Source organism: Cyprinodon variegatus, unplaced genomic scaffold (genome assembly GCF_000732505.1).
Source record: "Cyprinodon variegatus isolate N-32 unplaced genomic scaffold, C_variegatus-1.0 Scaffold185, whole genome shotgun sequence".
Lineage (NCBI taxonomy): Eukaryota > Metazoa > Chordata > Actinopteri > Cyprinodontiformes > Cyprinodontidae > Cyprinodon > Cyprinodon variegatus.
This window is the reverse complement of record NW_015150638.1, coordinates 1,138,626-1,159,767: the sequence shown is the minus strand read 5'-3', so window position 1 is coordinate 1,159,767 and position 21,142 is coordinate 1,138,626. Positions and strand designations below refer to the sequence as shown.

Below are 21,142 nucleotides of genomic sequence, written 5' to 3'. Positions count from 1 at the left end.
ATCTATCTATCTATCTATCTATCTATCTATCTATCTATCTATCTATCTATCTATCTATCTATCTATCTATCTATCTATCTATCTATGCATGTATATATATATATATATACACATACATATATACATACATATATACATATATATATTCTTTCTATATACTATTGTATATATACACACTTTCTTCTGGGGCCTGAGCATTAAAGCCTTTTAGTTTCTTCTGCTACTTCAAGAAAACAAAACGGTTTTAAAGCTCAGGTACGGACGTCACAGGGGAAGCGCTGCTTAGGGCAAACCGACCCAGAGCGCATGCGCAGAACGTTTGCTCACTGGTGGAGTAGCTAGCTGCTAGGCTACGAATCCAGCCACCATGGAGAGGAAAGGTAAATCTCTTCGCGACACCTTGCAGACCGTTTCATCTCACCTCGGCCGTGCATGTGATCATTTTATATCTGATCTCACCTATATCGTTACCCCTGTAAAGTGTAGACAAGCTGTCGTTGCCGGTGAATTTGGATTATTTCAACGCGTCTGTCACGTAGTGCACTAAAGCGAGCTTCGTTAGCATCGCTAGCTTTAGCTTCAGTGTCGGGATTAACGCAGTACTTTCAGCTTTCCAGCTCTTTCTATATTTAACACGGCCTAAACCTCTGACGGTGTGGTATATTTATGCTATGGCGTCTGGTATTACTTCATGCCATAGTGCAGTGTGTTGCCCTGCGGTTGCTTTGGTGGTTAGCCCGGTGATGTTTTTTTAACGGGGTTTCTACAGACACTGAGTTGGGGGGTGCAGCCATAGATTCTTTTTTGTAAATAAAGCCCTGCTGCTCCAGCTAGCTCCAACGCTGTCAAAATGCTCCGTATAAATAAGCAGTATATGGACTGTTATTCAAATAAGTCTAAACCAAGCTGTTTCATGCTTTGTCTCGAATGTCAGCTGCAGGTCTAAAGAAGAACAAACAATGGAAACATGATTTCTTTTCTCCTCTTTTCAGTTCTGGCACTCCAGGCAAGGAAGAAGAGAGCCAAGGCAAAAAAGACCACCAAAAAGTGAGTTTTTCTAATCGTGTTATATGTGCTATATTTTAATATTGTTTAAAAAATATCATATTGGCTCGTTTCTTGTCAGATGAGCTTATTTAAAGGGTCGCTGATTCTGCGGTTTCCTGTCACTAAACAGCTCCGACTTTAAACATGTTTGACTTTGCTGTGGGTGATTTGCTAAAGCAACTTTCTCCTTCTTAGCTCATCTCTTAACAATGTATTGCTGGATTTCACAGCTTTCTGCGTTTTGCATCTTGACTAACAGTATTTGACAGCTCCTGATGATAATTTATTTGTGGTGCACATTTTATGAAAATATGAAACTGCCATGAAATGAATTATTGATTCCTATGAAGAGCAATCCAGACAAATATTGCCCAGTCTTCCATTTCCTTTCTTTTCAATGACTCTGTTTTCTCAGAGTTTCAGCATCATAATCACTAGGATTGATATCTGCTCTTGACCTAAAACAAACTGTGATGGTTCATTAAGCTGACTAAATATCATTATATTTTTATCATGTGACTGTTTAAAAATATTTATCAAAGTCATTTGCTGTTGAGATTTTTCCCCCCCCTTGAAATCGTGACGATTCCAGCTGTATATTTAGACAATCTTTGAATTAAGAAGGTAAAATATGCTATTATTGAAATAATTATGTCAACAAATTTATCAGAGTATTTGTATTAAGAAAAAAACAAATCAAACTAAAATTGTATTTTTTTTCTTCTTTACATATACAAATAAAATCTGCAAGGTTTTAAAAAGTTATATTCCATGACAAACATTTTACTGGGATATTGCCATGACAAGTTAAGCAAGTTATCCTTGAGTAGTGTTTTGTGTTTTTTATCTGTTTAAAAAAGGTCAGCCTATAGTCCTTTCTATTTAGGCAAAAGGCCACATGTTGAAGTAGAAATTATCTTCCACCTTGTAGAGCAGCAACTTAAACACATTTGTCTTAATGTTTTTTATTTTAAAATCTAAAGATGTTTTTATTTTTTTTTAATCAGGGTAAAACCTTTTACCCTCTTGATATCTCTGGACCTTAAACAGAAATGGTTGAAAATATATATGTATATTTAAGAAATAGATTTATGGCATACATTTACTTCAGAGGTCTCAGTAAGAGTGTTTAATCAGTCAATAACTCTAGTTGTCTGCCGTTAATTACATTTGTTTGGAGTGAAAAATAACAATTTACTCCAGCTATGTTAACAGGAATGGGGCTAAAAAATATACTACACATTTGAAATGTTCATCATTTAGGAGAGTTAAACTACAGCTTTTTAAATTACCGTAGTATTTTCTGGGTGGCAACAGCAGTAGTGCAAGTACAAATCAATCAGCACCACTGAGAGCTAAAGCCATTCACTGATTAAGAGGTCTCACTTAGCTTGTTCCATAGTTTTTAATTGCTCGTCATGTTTATGAAAATGACTTCTATTTTAATCATGTTTAGTGCGGCTTTTTGCACAGACTTTACAATCATCTAACTGCCTTACTAAGGCTAATCTCAGGATATAATGCAATTTAACCATGAATCACATGCTGCTCATCATAAACTCACAATTCTAACCGATTGTTTTGTTGCATCCAACAATCTAATAGTCCTAACAGCACCAGTGACATCCTACAGAGTGTTATGTAACAGCCTGAGCTATATTTAAAACTAGAGAATGAAGAAGCTCACATCAGCCCACTGAAGCATGGTGTTTCACTGAAAACGCTTCTTCAAGAAAATACTTTTTAGACAACTGGGGTCCAAATGGATCCTGCTAGCAAGCTGTTGCAGTAGAGCTGTCTTCTCTAAATTTTCAATAAAAATGAAAGTATGTCGCAAAGACATAAACTGTATTTTCGGTGTAAAGAAATATTTGATTATTTTGTGTGATGTGAAATAAAATGTGCCGATGTAGAAAAATTGGTGCACTTAAAAGGACAAACATATTTTTCCATTGAATCCTTTTTTTGTGTAACAATAAAGAAGGTGAACATTTAATGCAAAATAGGCAAGAATATTATTAGCTGCATTATTTATTGGTCTGTTTAGATTTTAGAAAAATACATTTTAACATTATGCAGTTAAATGTGTTTATAAAATGCAAAAGCAAAAAAAACAATGGTATTATGGGTCACATAAGCCCTGCTCACATAGCTTTACTAAAATAAACCTTTGAACAGATTAAAAAAAAATTTAATTCAGTGGAAAATGCTGCTGGGAGATGTGTCTAACCCTGTGGTGTGCAGCTAGAAGCTTCCAGAAACCCGATGGGGGATTGGCTTACTGTTTTAACCCTCGTTTACCTGAAGTTCCTTCTCCTTACACTCAAACTTGAACTTCTTTTGCAAATATTCCACACATTTTCTAATCCACCTTATTCATGACTGAAACAGATATTTTTCCTTATTGTTTTGGAACTACATATTGGGTGAAGCTACTTGCACACAACTGCACTGACATAAGCAGCACACACATGTGCACGACACCATTAGTCTGCAGCAGTTTAGACCAGGCAAAATAAAGGAGTCATGCATGTTTACAGGACTGATCCTAAATATATTATCTATAGTAAATTTTTTAGTATGCTGTTTAAATCAGTGCTGGGGCTGAGCTTTAAATCAATTATGTCATTATAGGAAGGACTGATCTGAACTGTATGAATATTGCAAAGGCCTGTCTGTTCTCTAAATGTTACATAACATGCATTGTTATCGTGCATTGCTAGTATAATATGTAGTCTGATCTGTAACAGCTGTGAGATGTGGTCATGTTGAAAAAAATCAACAAAAATCTGGATTTATCAACATCATCTACAATTGTTGCATGAAATTTAATATGCCGCTCTGTATAATGCATTATTTGATATTGTAAATACTTGTAAGTTTTCACCAAATTATTTACGGACAATATAGCACAGTACTCGCACTGCACGATTTTATTTACCAATAATTTGATATTTCTTGTATCTACTTGAAATGGGCCACCTTATTCTTAGATTCTACTATTCTTAGTAGAATCGGTGATGTCCATAAATGTGTTTCAGGGTTGGTTATCCTCCTGTTTAGTTGGGCTGATTTGTTTGATTAAAAACTTTGTAACTTGATAACTATAATGTCTTCATCCTCTCAGTGCAAATGAGCCTCCTTTTAGACCTCCACCACCTTTGACACAAACTTATCTTACTAATATGACTTTCCCTTTTTATGCATTTTTGTGGATTTAGTTTTTTTTTACTGATTTTATTATATTCCTGTAACGTTTAGTCAAAGCAAGCTGTCTGTTTCAACTGTTAACATTCATATATCTCTTAAACTACAGCTTATTTTAATTTCATCCTTTCAATAAGAATCATGGTTGTTTACAGAGTGAGAAATGTATGAATTTTCAGTTCTGAATAAATTTATGTTTTAATTTAAATATAATGTGTTTAAGAAAGTGATGCAAATCAATAATATAAAAACAAAACAGTTTTCATCAAAAATATGTTCAGTATGTTTTGGGGGAGTGGTGGCCTAGTGGTTAGGGCTTAGAGCTTGGAATCTTGAGGTTGTGAGTTAGAAACCCACTCCCACAGACTGCCACTCTTGGTCTCTGAGCAAAGACCCTTAATTCCTGAATGCTCCCTGGGCGCCAGACAATGGCAGCCAACTGCTCCCCATGGGGATGCACAGGTACACAATTTAGACTTCTTTTTCTCTCAGAACTCTAACTTTTTTTAACAATGTTTTGTTCATGTTTTGTAAAAAGATAGTTTCGTTTTCTCATAGTGGCCTAGATCCATTTGTACGACAGAATATTAGGGGATATTGTAGAAGAAAGCACATGACTGCTGAAAACTCAAGTTAATTTTAAGTAACAGAGAGAAATAAGATCTTAATTATCAATGTCAGAGTCCTGATATAAGAGAAAAGAATTGTAATTTTACATGATCAATAGTATCAATTTATAATAAAGGTTTAGTTATTTTCTGAAACTTGTGATGGCCAGCTTAGATGTCTAAAGAAAAATATGATTTTAGGTTTGATATATTCCACTTTCTGTCACACAAAATGAGCTTGTACAATTTTTTTTATGAAAGAATGTCGGTCTGAAAACCAGAAATGTCTGCTGCCACTTTTCCATTAGCAGAGCCCTTGTTCTTGAACCAGTTTTGAGTCTGAGCCCTGAATATCTTTTCTACCGGTTGTAGAACCGAGTCCTCCTTCATTAGCAGTGGATGGTACAGAACCTGGAAGTAAAGCTAGGCTTTTAACCCGTATAATATTTCAGAATAAAAACCCAACCTTATCACATGTATCAGGGGAAAAAACCCTTCAGTAATAGAGAGCCTGTGAAAGGGTGATGTCTGCCTTTCATTTCCTTTATCTCTGATATATTACACCCCATGCATTTTCTGAACCATGCAGTTATAGAAACATTGATTTTATTTATAGATGTGCTCAAAATCACTTTTTACGGTGCACTTTTTACAGATTTACTCTCATGTTTGAGTACATAAACATATGGAGAATGCATCTTCCTCTCAACCACAGCCTCATCCTTTTGGTCTTCCTTTCTGAAGTTGACCACTGCAACTCTGGACATTGTCATTATTTAGTTTTCTACAAGATAAAATATATTTTTAGTGCTGTATAATGTTAAGTTAGGATGACCTGTCTACTAATTTGCTCTATTTACATCTGTTCTCCCCTACATTTTCCGCGTATGAACTTAAGAAGGTGCTCTCCACATTCCAAACATCTCTCTTCTGACAAGAATGACCCGTTAATTGTCCGCTATTGTCCAATGAAAGAGAAAACAATACCTTTTGGGTTCTAGTTGTGGTGCTACACATGGTTTACATGAAAAAACAAGGGTTTGCCTTAAGTTGGTGCTTCCTATCAGAAATTGAGTTTAAATTTTTATCTACTACTTTTTAATAGTGGTAACTTTCTGGTAGTAGCCTTAAAATAGCTGAAGAATTATTAGATGTGGTGCACAGCTGATATAAGTTGTTAAAACAATGAACGGAGGAGTTTTCATTGCCACGTTGTTGGGAATATTGAAATCTAGAGTCGGACGCTAACTTCGGCTACTTATGCATTTAAGCCTGTTCATAAAAACAATGAAACTCTCAAAGAACAAGCTAGACATTATAATGATCACCATTCCAGTCTGAACCATCAATGTACAAATAACAGATTGTAATACCAAGACTACAACATGCAATTACAGATATCCTCCATTCCTCTTCTTCAGCTTCTGTTATTGATCTGATCCTTCGTCTATCCATTTTCAATCTGCTGAAAGAGCAGATCTACATTTTTTTTTTCCTCCCTTGTTTTTGTCTTTGTCTTTCTCGCGCGCTGACCGCCCACAAGTGAAGCTACTGGTGACTCATTGGTTCCCTCTGAAGAACCAGCTAGTCAACTGTGTCATTGTAGTTGCTGCTCTGGAACTTCTTCTGTTGTTGGAAACAGGCAACCTGTTGAAAACACGCTCTGGAATGGGCTCAGAGGCACATTGGTGGAAAAGCCCTAGGCTTGGTTTGTAACTATATGGCTTAATTGTGATGTGTAATTGGGTATACAAAATGTTTAGTCCAAGTTTTAAAAGGCACTAAATCATAAACTTAAATGTATCATAGATAACATTTTCATTGGCCTCTAATAGGATCCTCTTGTAACTTCTCTGCTTTGCTACAACATAATTAGCTGCAACCACCAACTGTTTATCCTCACCATTAAGGTCAAATGATCGAGAGCCTTGCTTGAAAGCTTTTAAGCTGCAGCTTTGGTCTGTAATCTGTCGGGATAAACAGTGTTTCCTTCAGATTAAAGCCTTCCGTTCCATTTGCTTCAATGTAACATTCTTTTTGAGCTGGTTTGATTAAAAAGATGGGAAGGGAAACTAAAGGGGAAAGCACCCAATGGTATGTGATTTTCTTAATATTTTATACTGTTAAAGGTCCATTATTAAGTTACATTTGAAAGTAAAAATTATTAACAATGTGCCCTCCAGAGCATGTTTGTATCTTTTGTGTCGTAACATTTATCTTAGATTAGGCAGAAGGCATGAACCAAGAACCTCCACATTCAGCCCTATATTTTGGCTCTCTGTACTTCCACAGCCTGCAAACATGACACCCAGTCAGAGTTCATAAAGATACTGGCTAATATCATGAAATAATGCATTGTTGCCTGACTGATGGGCTGCCACAGATTTCACTGTGAAAGCTCATTTCCCCTTATGACATCATGAAGGGCATGCTTTTCATATGGACCATTTTGATCACACATTAGCTAAGTGGTTGAGAAAGGCAAAGATAGAGGTGAAATTATTTTGTTTTTTATTTGTGAACCTCATACGCAGGCTTCAGGACACACATGAATGTTTATAAAGGGAATTTTGCATAATATGGGACCTTTAATACCACCTACACTGATGTACTTGTCCACAGTCATGGATTCTGTTTTCATTTTACTAAAGCTTAAAGCTACAGTGTGTAATAATTACAGGGATATACAGTCAGAAATGTAATATATTATACATAACTATGTTATTTATCATCATCTACGAGCTCAGCCTCTTAACCTTAATATTTGCGTTCCCTTAGAATTCATTATTTATAATTACATAGGTCTTGCAGCCATGGAGGCAGACATCTTTGCGCTACGGCAGCGCAGCGCCAACAAACTAGCGATTGCGAGATCGCCAAAACGTCACAACGATGTAGAAAAAAATCACGGGTATATTTATTATCTTAAGTCTACATGAAATCTATACCCTACACAGACTAATGAAATACTATCTATAAAATTATCTATGTAAACAAACCTCATCACTTGAGAAGGTAGGTGATGCGGACGTCGTGGAAGACATTTTGTCCCGTAACGCTCGCCGTACTGTTGGGGGGGAGAAGCGGTGGGGGGGAGAAGCGGTGGAGGGGAGATGTTCATGTTTCTGCAGTCTGACCGCTAGATGTCGCTAAAAGTTACACACTGTAGCTTTAACTAAAGCTAAGCCTAACTATCATAGCTGTTCAGCTGTTATGGTAAAGTTTACTTATTTAAAAAGTCAACTTAAAAAAAAAAACAGTATGACAGTTTATATACAAATAAATTACAATTCGTTTATATTGCAAGACAATAAAAATGTGCTTGTTTTTATATTTTCAGTGCCTTAATCTGCTCTTAACCCTTATAAATATGCGTTTAGATGTGAATAAAATGTTCTTCAAACATGTTCTGTATTAGTTGCCCGTATATAATTTGTGTTTATATTCATGTTTAAAAATAGATTTGCTTTGGGGAATCTTGCATATTGTGTCTTTGACAGTGTTTTCACACATATAACACTTGTACCTTTTTGTGTTTTTAATGCTGTTGCTGCTACTCTTTCTGCTGCCTTTCACTGTTCTGATGCTGTCAAACATGACTGCACATGTTTTCAGACTCCTGATTTAAGAACAAGGAGTGTGCATTTTTAATGTTAACTCTCAGATATTGGAGCACTGCTAAATTAATTTTATTTATTTTATTTCATAGAACTGAAGCAGATGTAAAGGACCTTATAAAAGTTACACATTTATTTTAGAGAAAAATAAAGTAGTGCTTAAATTTAGAATAGTAAAAAATAAGTCTCCAAATGTCTTATTTATAAAAATGAAAAATAGATATTTACTTTATCCCTAATTTAGTCTGGCTCAAAATAGTTTGTATCAACTTGTTTCAAAGGAAACCTAATTATCAAATAAATCCTAAATCACATCAGAGGTTTGTTTATGAACCCTGAAAGAAAAGAGGAACGAAAACAGACAGTTCAGAGATAAAGCTGTGAAGAACTTCGAGCAACCCAAGTCAATAACACCTACAAATTTTGAATATCTAACCTAAGACCTTTACATGGTTTCACTTGTGATGCATGTGCACCTTTCTTTCATTCCAGTCAGTAAAATCTTTTTCTCTTTTCTGTATTGAGCTTTAACAAAAAATAAGCACTAAAGAACTCAGAAATGTTTCTGTGAAAACCTCTGCAGCTGATGCACACCTACATGTTGCAGCGTGTCAATGCCTTTTAGTGCATTCAAGCTTGTTGAGCTGTCTTTGGTCTAGGCTTCTTTTTTTTCTTCTTTACCTTAATTTGGAATGAAACAGAAGTCTTGGTTTACAAATATTATTCGTGGTTTAGTTAAACCTGGTGTTAAAGATAACTGATGATCCACTGCATCAGTTTGTTTTGCTTTATCAACGCCTGTTCTACTCCATTCTTTTATAGATTTTTATGAAACATTTTCCTAATCTTCATTTTGATTTAATAAATATATTTAATATATAATTTCACTGTAGGTCTACAAACATTTTTTCCTTAATATAAGAGAAACAGATATTTTGGGTCTTTATAAATATCAGATGATTTAGCCATTCCAGATCTTATTATGATATTGATAGTTGTCTTCTACAAACTACAGTTTATTTAAAATTTTCATGGACTAGGATAAAAAGCAAAGTGAAAACCTTTGGAACATTACACACAATGACATGATCACTGTTTATTTTTCTTGCTTAAGAGATAAACCAAGTCAGCACTACAGTATACTCTTTCTGCTTTGTAATATTCATGTAATATTACATTTAACATAATTCAAAGGTTCAGAGGGCTGGTTTCTGGCCAGTGTAGCTGGCTTTTAAACACCTCTTTGATCACAGAACATCAGAACAAAAACCCCAGTGCTTGTTTTCAGGTGCTTTCAAATTTAATTTTAGGTATTTAGTGAATTTTGCCTACAAAACAAATTGTGACTGTTTAGCTTTGAATATGCTCTTTGTTTCTCCTATTTTATTATTTAATTACAATTTTTTTTTTATATTTGACAGTTGATCATCACGCTGTTTTATGATATTTATGTGTTAGGGCTATTTGGTTATGGAAAACATGATTAAGTTATTTTTATCATATTGACAATCATTTGACATTATATTCTCCTAGAGTTTTAAAACCACTGTATTGCTTTTAAGACAACAAAATAGTATGCTGGTGAGTTGGATTGTGGTGAATTATTAATACATTTGATTGCCAGTATACAGTAAATGCATACATTTTCTGAAGTTATGACTGGTATTTTATAGGAATTAAAAAACTTATTAAAAATGAGAAAAGTATTGAGTGTAAAACAGAAGCTGTTGAAGAGCGTTGTCCTTAAAGTATTTATTTATTTTTCCCTCATCCTTTAGGCAACCACCAAATGTTCGATCTCGGCAGCCACCACAACAAGAAACCTCACCTCAGGAGCCCGAGGAACCCGAGGAGATTCTGGGCTCAGATGATGAGGAGCAGGAGGACCCCAATGACTACTGCAAAGGTGACTCATGGGGCCCTTAATCACATATGCTGCTGTAATTTAGCTGTTATAAAATCAATCTTTAATTTGTCCAGTTAACAAACCTCCACAAAGCCCTATTGGTGGCTAATTAATCCATCCAAGCTGGGTTTTGGAGAAGCTCCAATGACTCTTACATTAACCAAGCTGTTTTAAATTTTTAACACGTCACTACACTGTTTAGATTTTTGCCTCCTTTCTCTTTCTGCTGTTCAACTAAATGTGTTTTCTTCTTTTCTTAGGTGGCTACCATCATGTTAAAGTAGGAGACCTTTATAATGGGAAATATCACGTAATCCGCAAATTAGGATGGGGACATTTTTCGACAGTTTGGCTCGCCTGGGACATCCAGTAAGAAAACAAAACATTGACCATACTCAGTTTGTTTAGACTCTGCTTTTTCTATTCCATATCTTTTTATTTGTGTTTTTGTCTTACTTTTTTTTGGCACCCATCAATTTCTTTTTGTTGTTGCAGGGTTAAAAGGTTTGTTGCTATGAAAGTGGTGAAGAGCGCTGAGCACTACACCGAGACGGCTGTGGATGAGATCAAACTTCTTAAGTCTGTAAGTTGTACTAATTAGAACATGAATAAAAGGAAAGCAATAGTTTTCCAGCAGGATTTTTCAATTATAGTGTGAAAACCAGAAGCTTCCATTTGTTTATGTATAAACAGAGGTCAGGAAAAATATGTACAGATTTTGAATTGAGTTCTTCCTGTTTAGGAAACAATGTATCATAGGTTGGATTCCAGTGAAGCTGAAAAGTTAGTTAAGTTGTTCCTCTTAAGATCAATAACTTCTGCAGAACCTGTTATTTTGTTTTGAAGTAATCTCTTTTTCAAATAGCCTTTAAGTTCATGGTGGTTAAGGGCTGATTTCACTGTGGATAATGACACTTACCAGTTTCAGCCAATCTTGACTTGGTCCTTGGTATTAGTTCAGGTTTTGTTGTGGCTAAAACACTAAAACATCTCTAGCAAATGGAAAAAGTCTTCTCTGAACTGTATGATTGTTGGAGATTTACACACCACTGTAAAGAGGTGTGTGTGTGTCACCAGGAAGTATGATCTCTGTTGATGAACGAGCTCTGGATTTCCTCAGTTCACTTTGAGTTGTTTTGACTGATTTGTTTGAATTTTTCTGTTATCTTACTAGGAAGCAGTATGGTTAAAGTGTTTCCTGGAAATACCTCCACTCATGGGGTTTTGATTAATACATGTGTTTTACGTTAACCTGTTAGAAGCTCATAACTCATCATCATTTGTGCTTTCCCTCTGTACCTTTCAAACTTCTGAATTTGAATGGTTCCTTAAACCTTGGTTTCACTTCCAGCTTGTTTTCTTTTTCCCCATTTTAGATCTGTCATCAGCTTTATGCTGAAAGCACAGTTCTAAGCACATTCTGTGTAACCTTACATATAGTTTCATTACTATAATATAAAGGAATAGATTATACATTTGTACAGATTTAGCTACATACACCAGTGCTCAAAATCTTTCCAAACGGTCCCAGATGATATCATTGAAAAGTCTTAAAGAATATTAAATTTTCCATCTACATTTTTTAAAAAGTCATAAGGCATCAAATAATGGAAAAAAAAAATGTTATTGTTAAGCAGTGTTGGGAATGTTAGTTTAGGAAAAAAAAACTTGGTTACTTGTCCTCCATCGGGTACCCATATATAACGTACATCTACGGGTAGAAAAAAAACGCAGATTATTTCACGGTTACGGGCACAGATGTATATAAACGAATTGCAGGTATCATACTTACAGCGTAAATGAAACTTATTTCTATTTTCTTTATATTAATTCTAAATCTTAAAAAAAAAAAGTATTCAAGAATATCCAGATACAGTGAACCCTCGTTTATCGCGGGGGTTACGTTCCAAAAAGAACCCGCGATAGGCGAAATCTGTGAAGTAGAAACCTTTATTTTTTTTTACAGTTGTTTACAGTTGTTGAAATACTCCATAAAACAATAAAATCAAGGAACAAAAACTTTTTACAGACCCAAGCATTTGTTTAACAAATAAAAGAACTGTATAAACGTTTGTTGTTGTTGGTTTTTTTTTTTTTTTTTTAAATAACGCGAAGAGACTGTTTAGCCAATCAGAATGCAGAACACAATGCATGATGCAAATTCGTGAAGCAGCGAGACAGTGAAAAGGGAACCGCGTTATTGCGAGGGTTCACTGTAAAAGTAATTTTTTTAAAGCAATGAGGCAATCCTTACTTCCTTCTTACTGCCAATTTGCAGCTGTTAATCTGTGAACGCAGCGCACACTGGATGTGAGCATGTGGCAATGTTCTTTTCTGCCTCTATTATATACGGCTGTTTGTACACTTTGTGATCACGGGTCTGGTAGCACCTTATTATGTAAGGGTCTCTTCGGTGCCGGACGGGTTTTAAATCGGGATAATTGCAGGTAACGGGTCGGGTCTTGGTTCTGAATTCTACGCGTGAGTGCGTGTACAGTTTTGAAAAATCAGACCCATGCAAGACTCTGTTACTAGTTGCTTCTGCAGGAAATTAACCAAGTTAGTTACTCAGTTCTTCCACAATCAAGGTACCTCGTTTCTAGTCAAAGTAAATATGCACTGTTACTTTATATGGTCTAAAATAGGAAAGAATTGGTAACTTTCCGGTCATTAGAACTTGAAATACAACGGGGGTTCAGTTATAAAATATGATGTTTGGTATTAATAAATACATTGAATAATTAATCAAAAAGACTGCACATCTGAACACAGTGTATGCTTCAGCATTATTTCGATGTGTGCGATGGGTCGAATTGCAATATAATGTAGATCAATTTATGATTTTTGTTTATACTGAAGTTAAAACAAATGATTTGTTTCATATTTTTATACTTTTCCAGGATTCACCTTGTTATGAAAACTGTATGAAGCTGAGAAATTATGCTTTTTAAATAATGCAACAAAATAAAATCTACTTTGCAATTGATCAATCTTTGAATGAGGTCATAACTAAAATGTAACATTTTTAAGTAACCTTTTCTGGAAGTAAGAACAATTTTAAAAATAGTTGCAGCAGCAACAGTCTGCAGCCGTGGACGCGCCTGGTCACATCAGTCAAATTCGAAACATCTTAGAAAATTTAGATCATCTCAACCTCTTAACAATACCTGCTGGTGCGGTCTTTTCATCATCCAGCAAAGATGGACAACAACAGTATTTTTGCATCATCAGTGGACTTTATGCAGGTTAGAGCGATTAAAGGTTGTTCCTGTGGCTTAAGGCTCGTTCCTCTGGTGAGAGCCGCCTTACCTTTTGTTAAAGTGATGGAGCCGCTGCCTGAGCCAGGATGGAGGGGAACATTTATGTTCTGTATTTTCCTGTCTCTACCTGCAGTACAGCGAGCATTATGTAGAGCAGCTTAATAAACTTTAAAGAAGCTGCATGTGCAGCATAACCATTATGAAGGAATGACAGGTGGAAGCACTTCCCCAGCACTGCGCTGGGTGACTGGAGGAAAGTAATAATAGGAAAACATTTTATGTAACTTAAGAATAAAGCTGTGTTTCTTTGCAAACAGCTTTTTAACAAAAGAAACTAAAAAAATTATTGCCCATAGATGTAGGGGGCAGATTTAGCTCCCCTAACACTTGGACCTGCAGCTCTGGAGAGGAATCAGTTTCTCTCTCTCCTGTTTTTTTTGCAAATGGCTCTCTGTAGCTCCAAAAGTTTAATATGTGTAAATGTGAATCATGAATGTCATGATTTTTATTGACTTAATGTTTCCTCCTCTTCAGGTGAGAAACTCAGACCCTGATGACCCAAAGCGTGAGATGGTGGTCCAGCTGCTAGATGACTTCAAGATCTCTGGTGTTAATGGGACACGTATCCTTCACAGCAGAATATCACACCCTGGTTTTTCTTATTCCCACATTGTGAGCAGTGAAAGCCCTGTGTTCATTAAAGATAAAAATGTACTTCCCTAGAAATATATTGCAAGGAATAAACAGTTTGATTTCTTGGTGTAACAAACAGAGCTGCGTTTTAACCCAAGGGACCTCCATGCGTCATAGCAGTCAGGCTTAAATAGATCCCCTGAATGCTGCACAGGGATTGCTGCAGCTGTAATCTGAGATCCCCTTTTTACCTGTTTATCCAATACCCTACGCTCTCACAAGCTCCCTAAACACTTTATTTTTTCCATTTTTTCTTAATCAGAGTTTATTTCTTAACTGCTGTTCTCCAGATGTCTGCATGGTATTTGAGGTGTTGGGGCATCACTTGTTAAAATGGATCATAAAGTCAAATTACCAAGGGCTGCCCCTGCCGTGTGTAAAGAGCATCATCAGACAGGTAACATGAGAGCCTCAGTCTCACCTTTTTAAACCCGATGAGTCACCACAAAGCCTTAGTATTGTAGCCACAGGCTAACTGAAGGTTGAAAACTTGTCAGGCTAGAAGTTGTTGTGGTAACTAAGTGTATATAAAACAATAAAAGACTTCTGTTATGCATTACGTCAAAGAAAGAAGTGGAGGAGGAAATCTTTGCTATTATGTTACCATTTACTTATTCAGCTGATATTTATAATTACAAAATATGATCTTAGATTATATTTCTATTTAATGGAAGCAGGCTTGATTTAAGCTGTAAAATTATAATTTTAAAACTTTTTTAAATTCATTTTTTTGTTGGTTGAGTCTAGATTTTTAGCATGTATTAGATGCATGTATGCATTACATGCATTAGGTTGTAGTCTGTGCCCTTTATATGATTGACACCTCATTAGCTTCATTAAAATATGAGGTGCTTAGAATGAAGCTTAGCTGCTCTCCATGTGGCGCTGTGATGTTGGAGCAGTCTGTTCATGGCCAACTGCAGCTTTGGCACAGAGTAACCATGTATATTAATCCCCCTGTCCTCGCTTGTTGTTTTTCCATTATCGCTTAAAAACCAAGTGGCATCTGTTTACATTCTGCTCTGCAGAATGAGATCTAGAAAGCTGCCGGAGCTGCATCAAAGCAGGTCAATATTAGGAATATTCCCAGTGTGCTGTGAGGCTAAACAGTGTCACTGGTGAGGCCTTTTCATCCATCTTATTTATTGCCTTACTGCTGCATAGTTTGTAGGAAGCAGGTCAGAGTTTAAACACTGCAGCTCCAAAAAAGTGAAAAACCAGAAAGTTTGTTCACAATCCCTTTAATGTGTTTTCTATTTTTTCATGGGAATTATTCCAGCTTACAAATTTCACATTTCACAAGAACATTACTTGGGCTCTGACTTTATTTTTTTTTTGCAATCCTCCCAAGCATTCCCTGCCCAAAATATCCAATTGATAAATTACATTGACATAAAACACTTTTTACATTGTGGTTAATATTAAAGTATAACATTTATCAGGAATTTATAAAAAAAAAAAAAAAAAAAAAAAAAAAACTGATTACAAAAAGCATAAAAAAAGCCAGGCTATAGTTGATACAAAAATCCTTTGAGTTTTAGTTGATGTGATTTAAAAACTGCCAAAAGTGACAGAGAATGCCAATTATTGACTTGCTTATGAAAATTCAATTAATAAACATACAACATGGTGCAAACAAACACAAAGTTTTAGAAAAATGTCAATACTAAATGATCCAGAAGGGTTAAAGTCAATTGTCTACACCCAAACTGCTGATTTAGCTGTTAACTAATTTGTTGCCATAATATTCTCTAGGACTGCAATTTTAAACAGCAGCTGATCTTTTCCTTCATAAAATGCTTAATCTCTTGACTTTTGACTCTGAATTAAGTCAGTGGTTTAATTGACTGCTTTACTCCAGGACTGTTAAACCACATTAGTATTTATTCCCTTTTCTAATGGTTTTTAGTGGCGTATTGCCGGCTAAATGGTGTTGCTTCCCCCATATAAATCAGTTGTCGAAACTGAAAGCTGTTTCACTATTTAAAAAGGAAAACTTGTCACTATGAAGTGTGGATTTAATCAAATTTACCCACCACTTGAGAAATGTACCACCATTTGTCCACTAATGGATTCAAACCCTTTATTCAATTGATTTAAAATCACTAGCATGTTGCTAACACAAATCGGTGCGCTCCATCACAAAGAAAGCTTAGACCTTTTTACAATATGGCTGATTCTGGTTCTCTGAAGGACAGATTCGAAGGCCGATTACATCATAGCACAGCGCCAAGATCTAGTCAGATTCCAAGACTCCTTGCGTTATACAAATTGGTCCTTCTTTATTTTAAGGATGGGTCTATCAGCTGTAAGCTTAAAATGCACTTTCTGTCATTTTCAGCCGAAAATTTTCGATAGCCTATTTTTTGGTGCATCCCTAAGCATAATGTTACCTTAAAAACTACAGTCTCCCAGGGCTATACTATAATGGATAATAAGTCCTGGTCTGGAGGTTCAGCTTTTCAGTTTGTCAAAAGATTAAGATTCACAGCAGATTGTTAAACTTAAAGTGCAGATGCAGAAGGAACTGGCAATTTTCATTTTGATGTATTGATCACTGAGACATACAATTAACTCTTACAATTTCAGGTTAAAGATATAACTTCATTGCAAAGGTTTCTGAACTTTTTAGGGATGCTTGTTTTGCTCACAGCCAGCTCCCCAGTGGTTGAAACTCTGATTCCCAACACATTATTTTCAAACTTGCTCTGGCTTTCATCAATGAGTGAAAGTTGAACAGAGATGTAATTCAGCTGGTTAGATCTGTTAATGTTTGGTATATTTTGCCTTATTGCTACTTTGTTTCATGTTCTCACTGTTGCTAGGTAACACAGAGTGGCACTCTGTGGGAGTGGGGCTTGAACTCAGAACCTCTGGATTCCAAGCGCCATGCTCTAACCAAACTAACCACCACACTCTCCTCCAATTTGACACATTTTAGCTTCTCTGTCTGTGTAAAGTGGTAGAAATGGTTTCATAAATGCAGTGGAATAACCTGATTCTGACCGTCTTAGAAATATTGCCCTTTTGGAACTGATGACAATGAATTAATGTTAAAAAAAGTAGCTTATTCTTAAATAACTTTTGCAGCTGATCAAATATTTCCTTCTTTTTTTTCTAGGTTCTTCAAGGTCTTGATTACCTGCACACAAAGTGTCAGATAATTCACACGGATATTAAGCCAGAGAATATCCTGATGAGCGTTGATGAGCCCTACGTCCGAAAGCTTGCAGCTGAAGCTACAGAATGGCAGAGGGCCGGGGCTCCTCCTCCCTCTGGCTCCGCAAGTATGACTGATACACATAAAATCACACAGACACACACTGTTGAGGCAGAAATGGTTTAAAATTTGTTCTCATTCAATGTTTTCTTTACAGTAAGCACAGCACCAGCCCCTAAACAGGTACACATCGTTTATCATTCTGAGCAGTAACTCCCCATTTACTTCTAAGTCAAATATGCAATTTTTGGTGTGTTGTTTTCATTCCGCATTTCTGTTAGACTGTGAAAATGTCCAAGAACAAAAAGAAAAAGTTAAAAAAGAAACAGAAGCGTCAGGCAGAGCTGCTAGAAAAGTGCATAATGGACCTGGAGGAGATGGAGAAGACCACAGAGACACGAGAGGACGACGAGGAAGATAAGGACCCACAATCTCCAAAGGGACGAGCCTGTGCGCCTCTAAGACACGTGTCTCTTCAGGAATTCAGAAATGATGAACTAGCAGGTAAGAAGACGACATTACTCATAGAGCAAAAATATATATAATATCGTATATAGAGAACACATAATCATAAGTAGATATGTGATGCCCTAACAGGCTTTATGGGTTCACAATTCATTCCTTAGAAATAATTTTGGAGTAATTATCTCTTTGATAAACCATCAGAGCAAAGTGTAACCTCAAATAACCAGAGAGAGGGGCCAGATGAGGTGTCAGAGGCCAATTGTAACGGCCATTCGGAGGTGGAGGAGAGGCAGTCCAACTGTACAAATGAAGACCAACACAATGGGAATGCAGAGTTTCCAGAGGAGCAACATGAAGTCCACCCACTGTGCAACGGAGTGGAGTCCACAGCTTTCAATGAGCTGTACTGCGAGATTGACAGCAGGGGGGAATACAGCAGAGGAGTAACTCAGCGACACCCTCCTGCAGGGATGGAGGAAGGAGAACTGGAACCAAGCATTTTGCAAGACGAAGATGAGGAGGATGAGACAGAGTATCATTACAGAATCCAGGACGGCTTGAGAAACGGTCCGTAACAAATTGGTTTATCTGCATGGTCTCTGTCGACTTCTCTGACCTTTGGAGTTTTCATTAAAAAAATGTTTTTATGCTTTTGTGTTTCCCTTTCTGCTCCAATGCAGACAAGTTGACAGCAGGCTCCTTGTTGGTTAACCCTCTTGAGCCGGGCAACGCAGAGAAGATCAAGGTCAAGATTGCTGACCTGGGGAACGCTTGCTGGGTGGTATGTAGCTAATGATCATAGGGATCTTTGCATACTAGAGAAATATTGCTGGTAGAACATTCAAAGTCATTTAAAGTCATCTATATCTATATAAAAACAATTTGTTGTTCTAGATTGCCTTTTATCATAGGATAAAGTAGTGATTAATAATAACTTTATAATGCACTTTGTTTATAGAATTTTAAATGGTAGTAAAGACATTGAAAGAGATTTTTCTCTTTTTAATATTAGAAAAACTCTTTAATCTCTTTTTGTGACATGGCAGGCATGTTTTATCTGTTTTTTTTTCCACCCAGCATAAGCACTTCACAGAGGACATCCAGACCCGACAGTACCGGTCGTTAGAGGTGCTCATTGGTGCAGGATACAGTACACCAGCTGATATATGGAGCACAGCCTGCATGGTGAGAGGCCTCAGCAATTACTTGAACACATTCCTGAAATCTGGTTAAACTTTTCTCTTTACTTAGATGATAAATTAGAACATTTGAAGCTTTAATGTAGTTTACACTATTGGATCTTATGGTTCTAAGATGAGTTCACAATGCTAAAATTGGAACGAGGGGAAATAGACAATAACTTTTGAGCTGGAAATGTATTAAAACCAACAATTTAACAAACTGTTCATCAGCAGAACCAAGGTTTAAGACCACAGCCTTTAAATGCCAAACTTGGCAAAAAAACTGAGATTCCATAAAATGTTCATTCACACTGTCAAGACCTCCTGATGGCAAAAGCAAGAAAGCACTCTTACATTGGATGTGGGAGGATTGTTGGGATGCATTAACAAGACCTCTCACAACCATATTAAAGTTGGACATATGTTTTTAAAGAGCTCCTGTAAATAGATAAAGAATATTGATATTTACCATCAAATATGTTTTATACTTCACAGTTCCTGTTAGGTAACATCTTTTTTCACTTCTAAAAGTTGTATTTAGCTTAATAAAGTGAGTCATAAGGAAGGGTGGAAGTTCAAACTTCGAACAGGATAACATTTGCATCTTCCTTGTTGGCCTTTGCAGCTAAGATGAGGTTCTCTGTTGGAGGAAAATGTAATATTTTAATAAAGCTAGCCTGAGCTTTGACCCTTTGGTATTTTAGCTGCTAATTGCATGGTTTACATTAACTCTGATACATTTTAACCACTAGGATTTTTTTAAAGATTTGTTTTGGTGCTTTTGTACAAATGGCAAGAATATTTCTACTGTTTTAATTGCTGGGAAATAAATTAAAAGAATATGAAGCATTTGAAAATTCATCATTAAAATGATCAGTATCAGTGCACGTAGATGTTTCCTGTATTCAGCATCTTTTCCAGTAATGATGGTGATTCTCTTTCTTATCTTAGGCCTTTGAGCTTGCCACTGGTGACTATCTGTTTGAACCTCATTCTGGTGAAGATTATTCCAGGGATGAAGGTATTGTCGGAGTTTTCCCTTCCTGTCTTTTGCCCCCTGTAGAGTACCACTGCTACAGCTGCTCCATATAGTCACACTCTTAAAGCCTGCTAAACTGTTGAAAGATGTTTAGTGTTGGTAGTTAATTGATCATCTGTTAAAACCCTCAGGAATATTTATAGTTAATTGGCTTTGATATGTTTGCTAATGTAATTTGCTTTAATAACCACACATTTTAAAGCATATTCATTCTCATCTGCAATGTGAATTCTTGTGCAGTTTACACAGTATTTTGCATGCTGCATAGATATTTACCTGTTACACAAGAGAGTTGATTTTATGAATTTTCATGTTATGGAGGAACATTCCTGTGTTTATTTCCCAACCTTTCACACCCTTTCCCTGGTCTCCCTGGAAATGGGGCACCTCTCTATACATCCATCTCCATGTTTTCATCACTCATTCCCCTTGTTTTCTTCACATCTTTGGAGCTGTCTGTGTGTAAATGTCAACTTGCTGCTTTGCTTGAACTTTGTGTGTTGAAGTGATTCTGCTCTGAAATGTCAGGTATGTGCTGACGCTGCTTCGGCTCCAGGCAGCTGTGAATGGGCTTTTTTATTTATTTATTTTTGTTACTTGCATCACATACAAAATGTATCCCTCCTGGCTTTATATCCCTGCTTTGTTTGCCGTCTAACTGGCATTTTGTGTCAGAATATGTTGAGTTTCTTTCATCCTTGTCATATTCCATCATTTGGTTTGCACTGTTTTCCTAAAGCTTTTTAATATTCCACAGTATTGTAGTCTTTTCATCAGTTTGCTTGTCATCAACTAGTTCATCATCCATTCTCTTCTCTTCTCTTCTCTTCTCTTCTCTTCTCTTCTCTTCTCTTCTCTTCTCTTCTCTTCTCTTCTCTTCTCTTCTCTTCTCTTCTCTT

General features: G+C 36.2%; 1 protein-coding gene across 2 annotated transcripts in view; it reads left to right on the top strand.

Moving 5' to 3' along the window:
* Nucleotides 1–292: 292 nt before the first annotated feature.
* LOC107087489 (SRSF protein kinase 1-like) overlaps nt 293–21,142 on the top strand; it is a 27,475-nt gene continuing 6,625 nt past the window's right edge. Inside the window, exons 1-14 of one of the 2 annotated variants that reach the window (XM_015379079.1) lie at nt 293–380; nt 993–1,047; nt 10,258–10,385; nt 10,646–10,754; nt 10,881–10,968; nt 14,180–14,267; nt 14,629–14,735; nt 17,460–17,625; nt 17,716–17,741; nt 17,840–18,062; nt 18,225–18,590; nt 18,704–18,804; nt 19,101–19,208; nt 20,156–20,225. In XM_015379079.1, coding sequence (XP_015234565.1) covers nt 368–380; nt 993–1,047; nt 10,258–10,385; nt 10,646–10,754; nt 10,881–10,968; nt 14,180–14,267; nt 14,629–14,735; nt 17,460–17,625; nt 17,716–17,741; nt 17,840–18,062; nt 18,225–18,590; nt 18,704–18,804; nt 19,101–19,208; nt 20,156–20,225 — 1,648 coding nt within the window. In that variant the 5' untranslated portion in view covers nt 293–367. The remainder of the gene's footprint in view (nt 381–992; nt 1,048–10,257; nt 10,386–10,645; nt 10,755–10,880; nt 10,969–14,179; nt 14,268–14,628; nt 14,736–17,459; nt 17,626–17,715; nt 17,742–17,839; nt 18,063–18,224; nt 18,591–18,703; nt 18,805–19,100; nt 19,209–20,155; nt 20,226–21,142) is intronic. The other variant, XM_015379078.1, reaches the window with a different exon arrangement.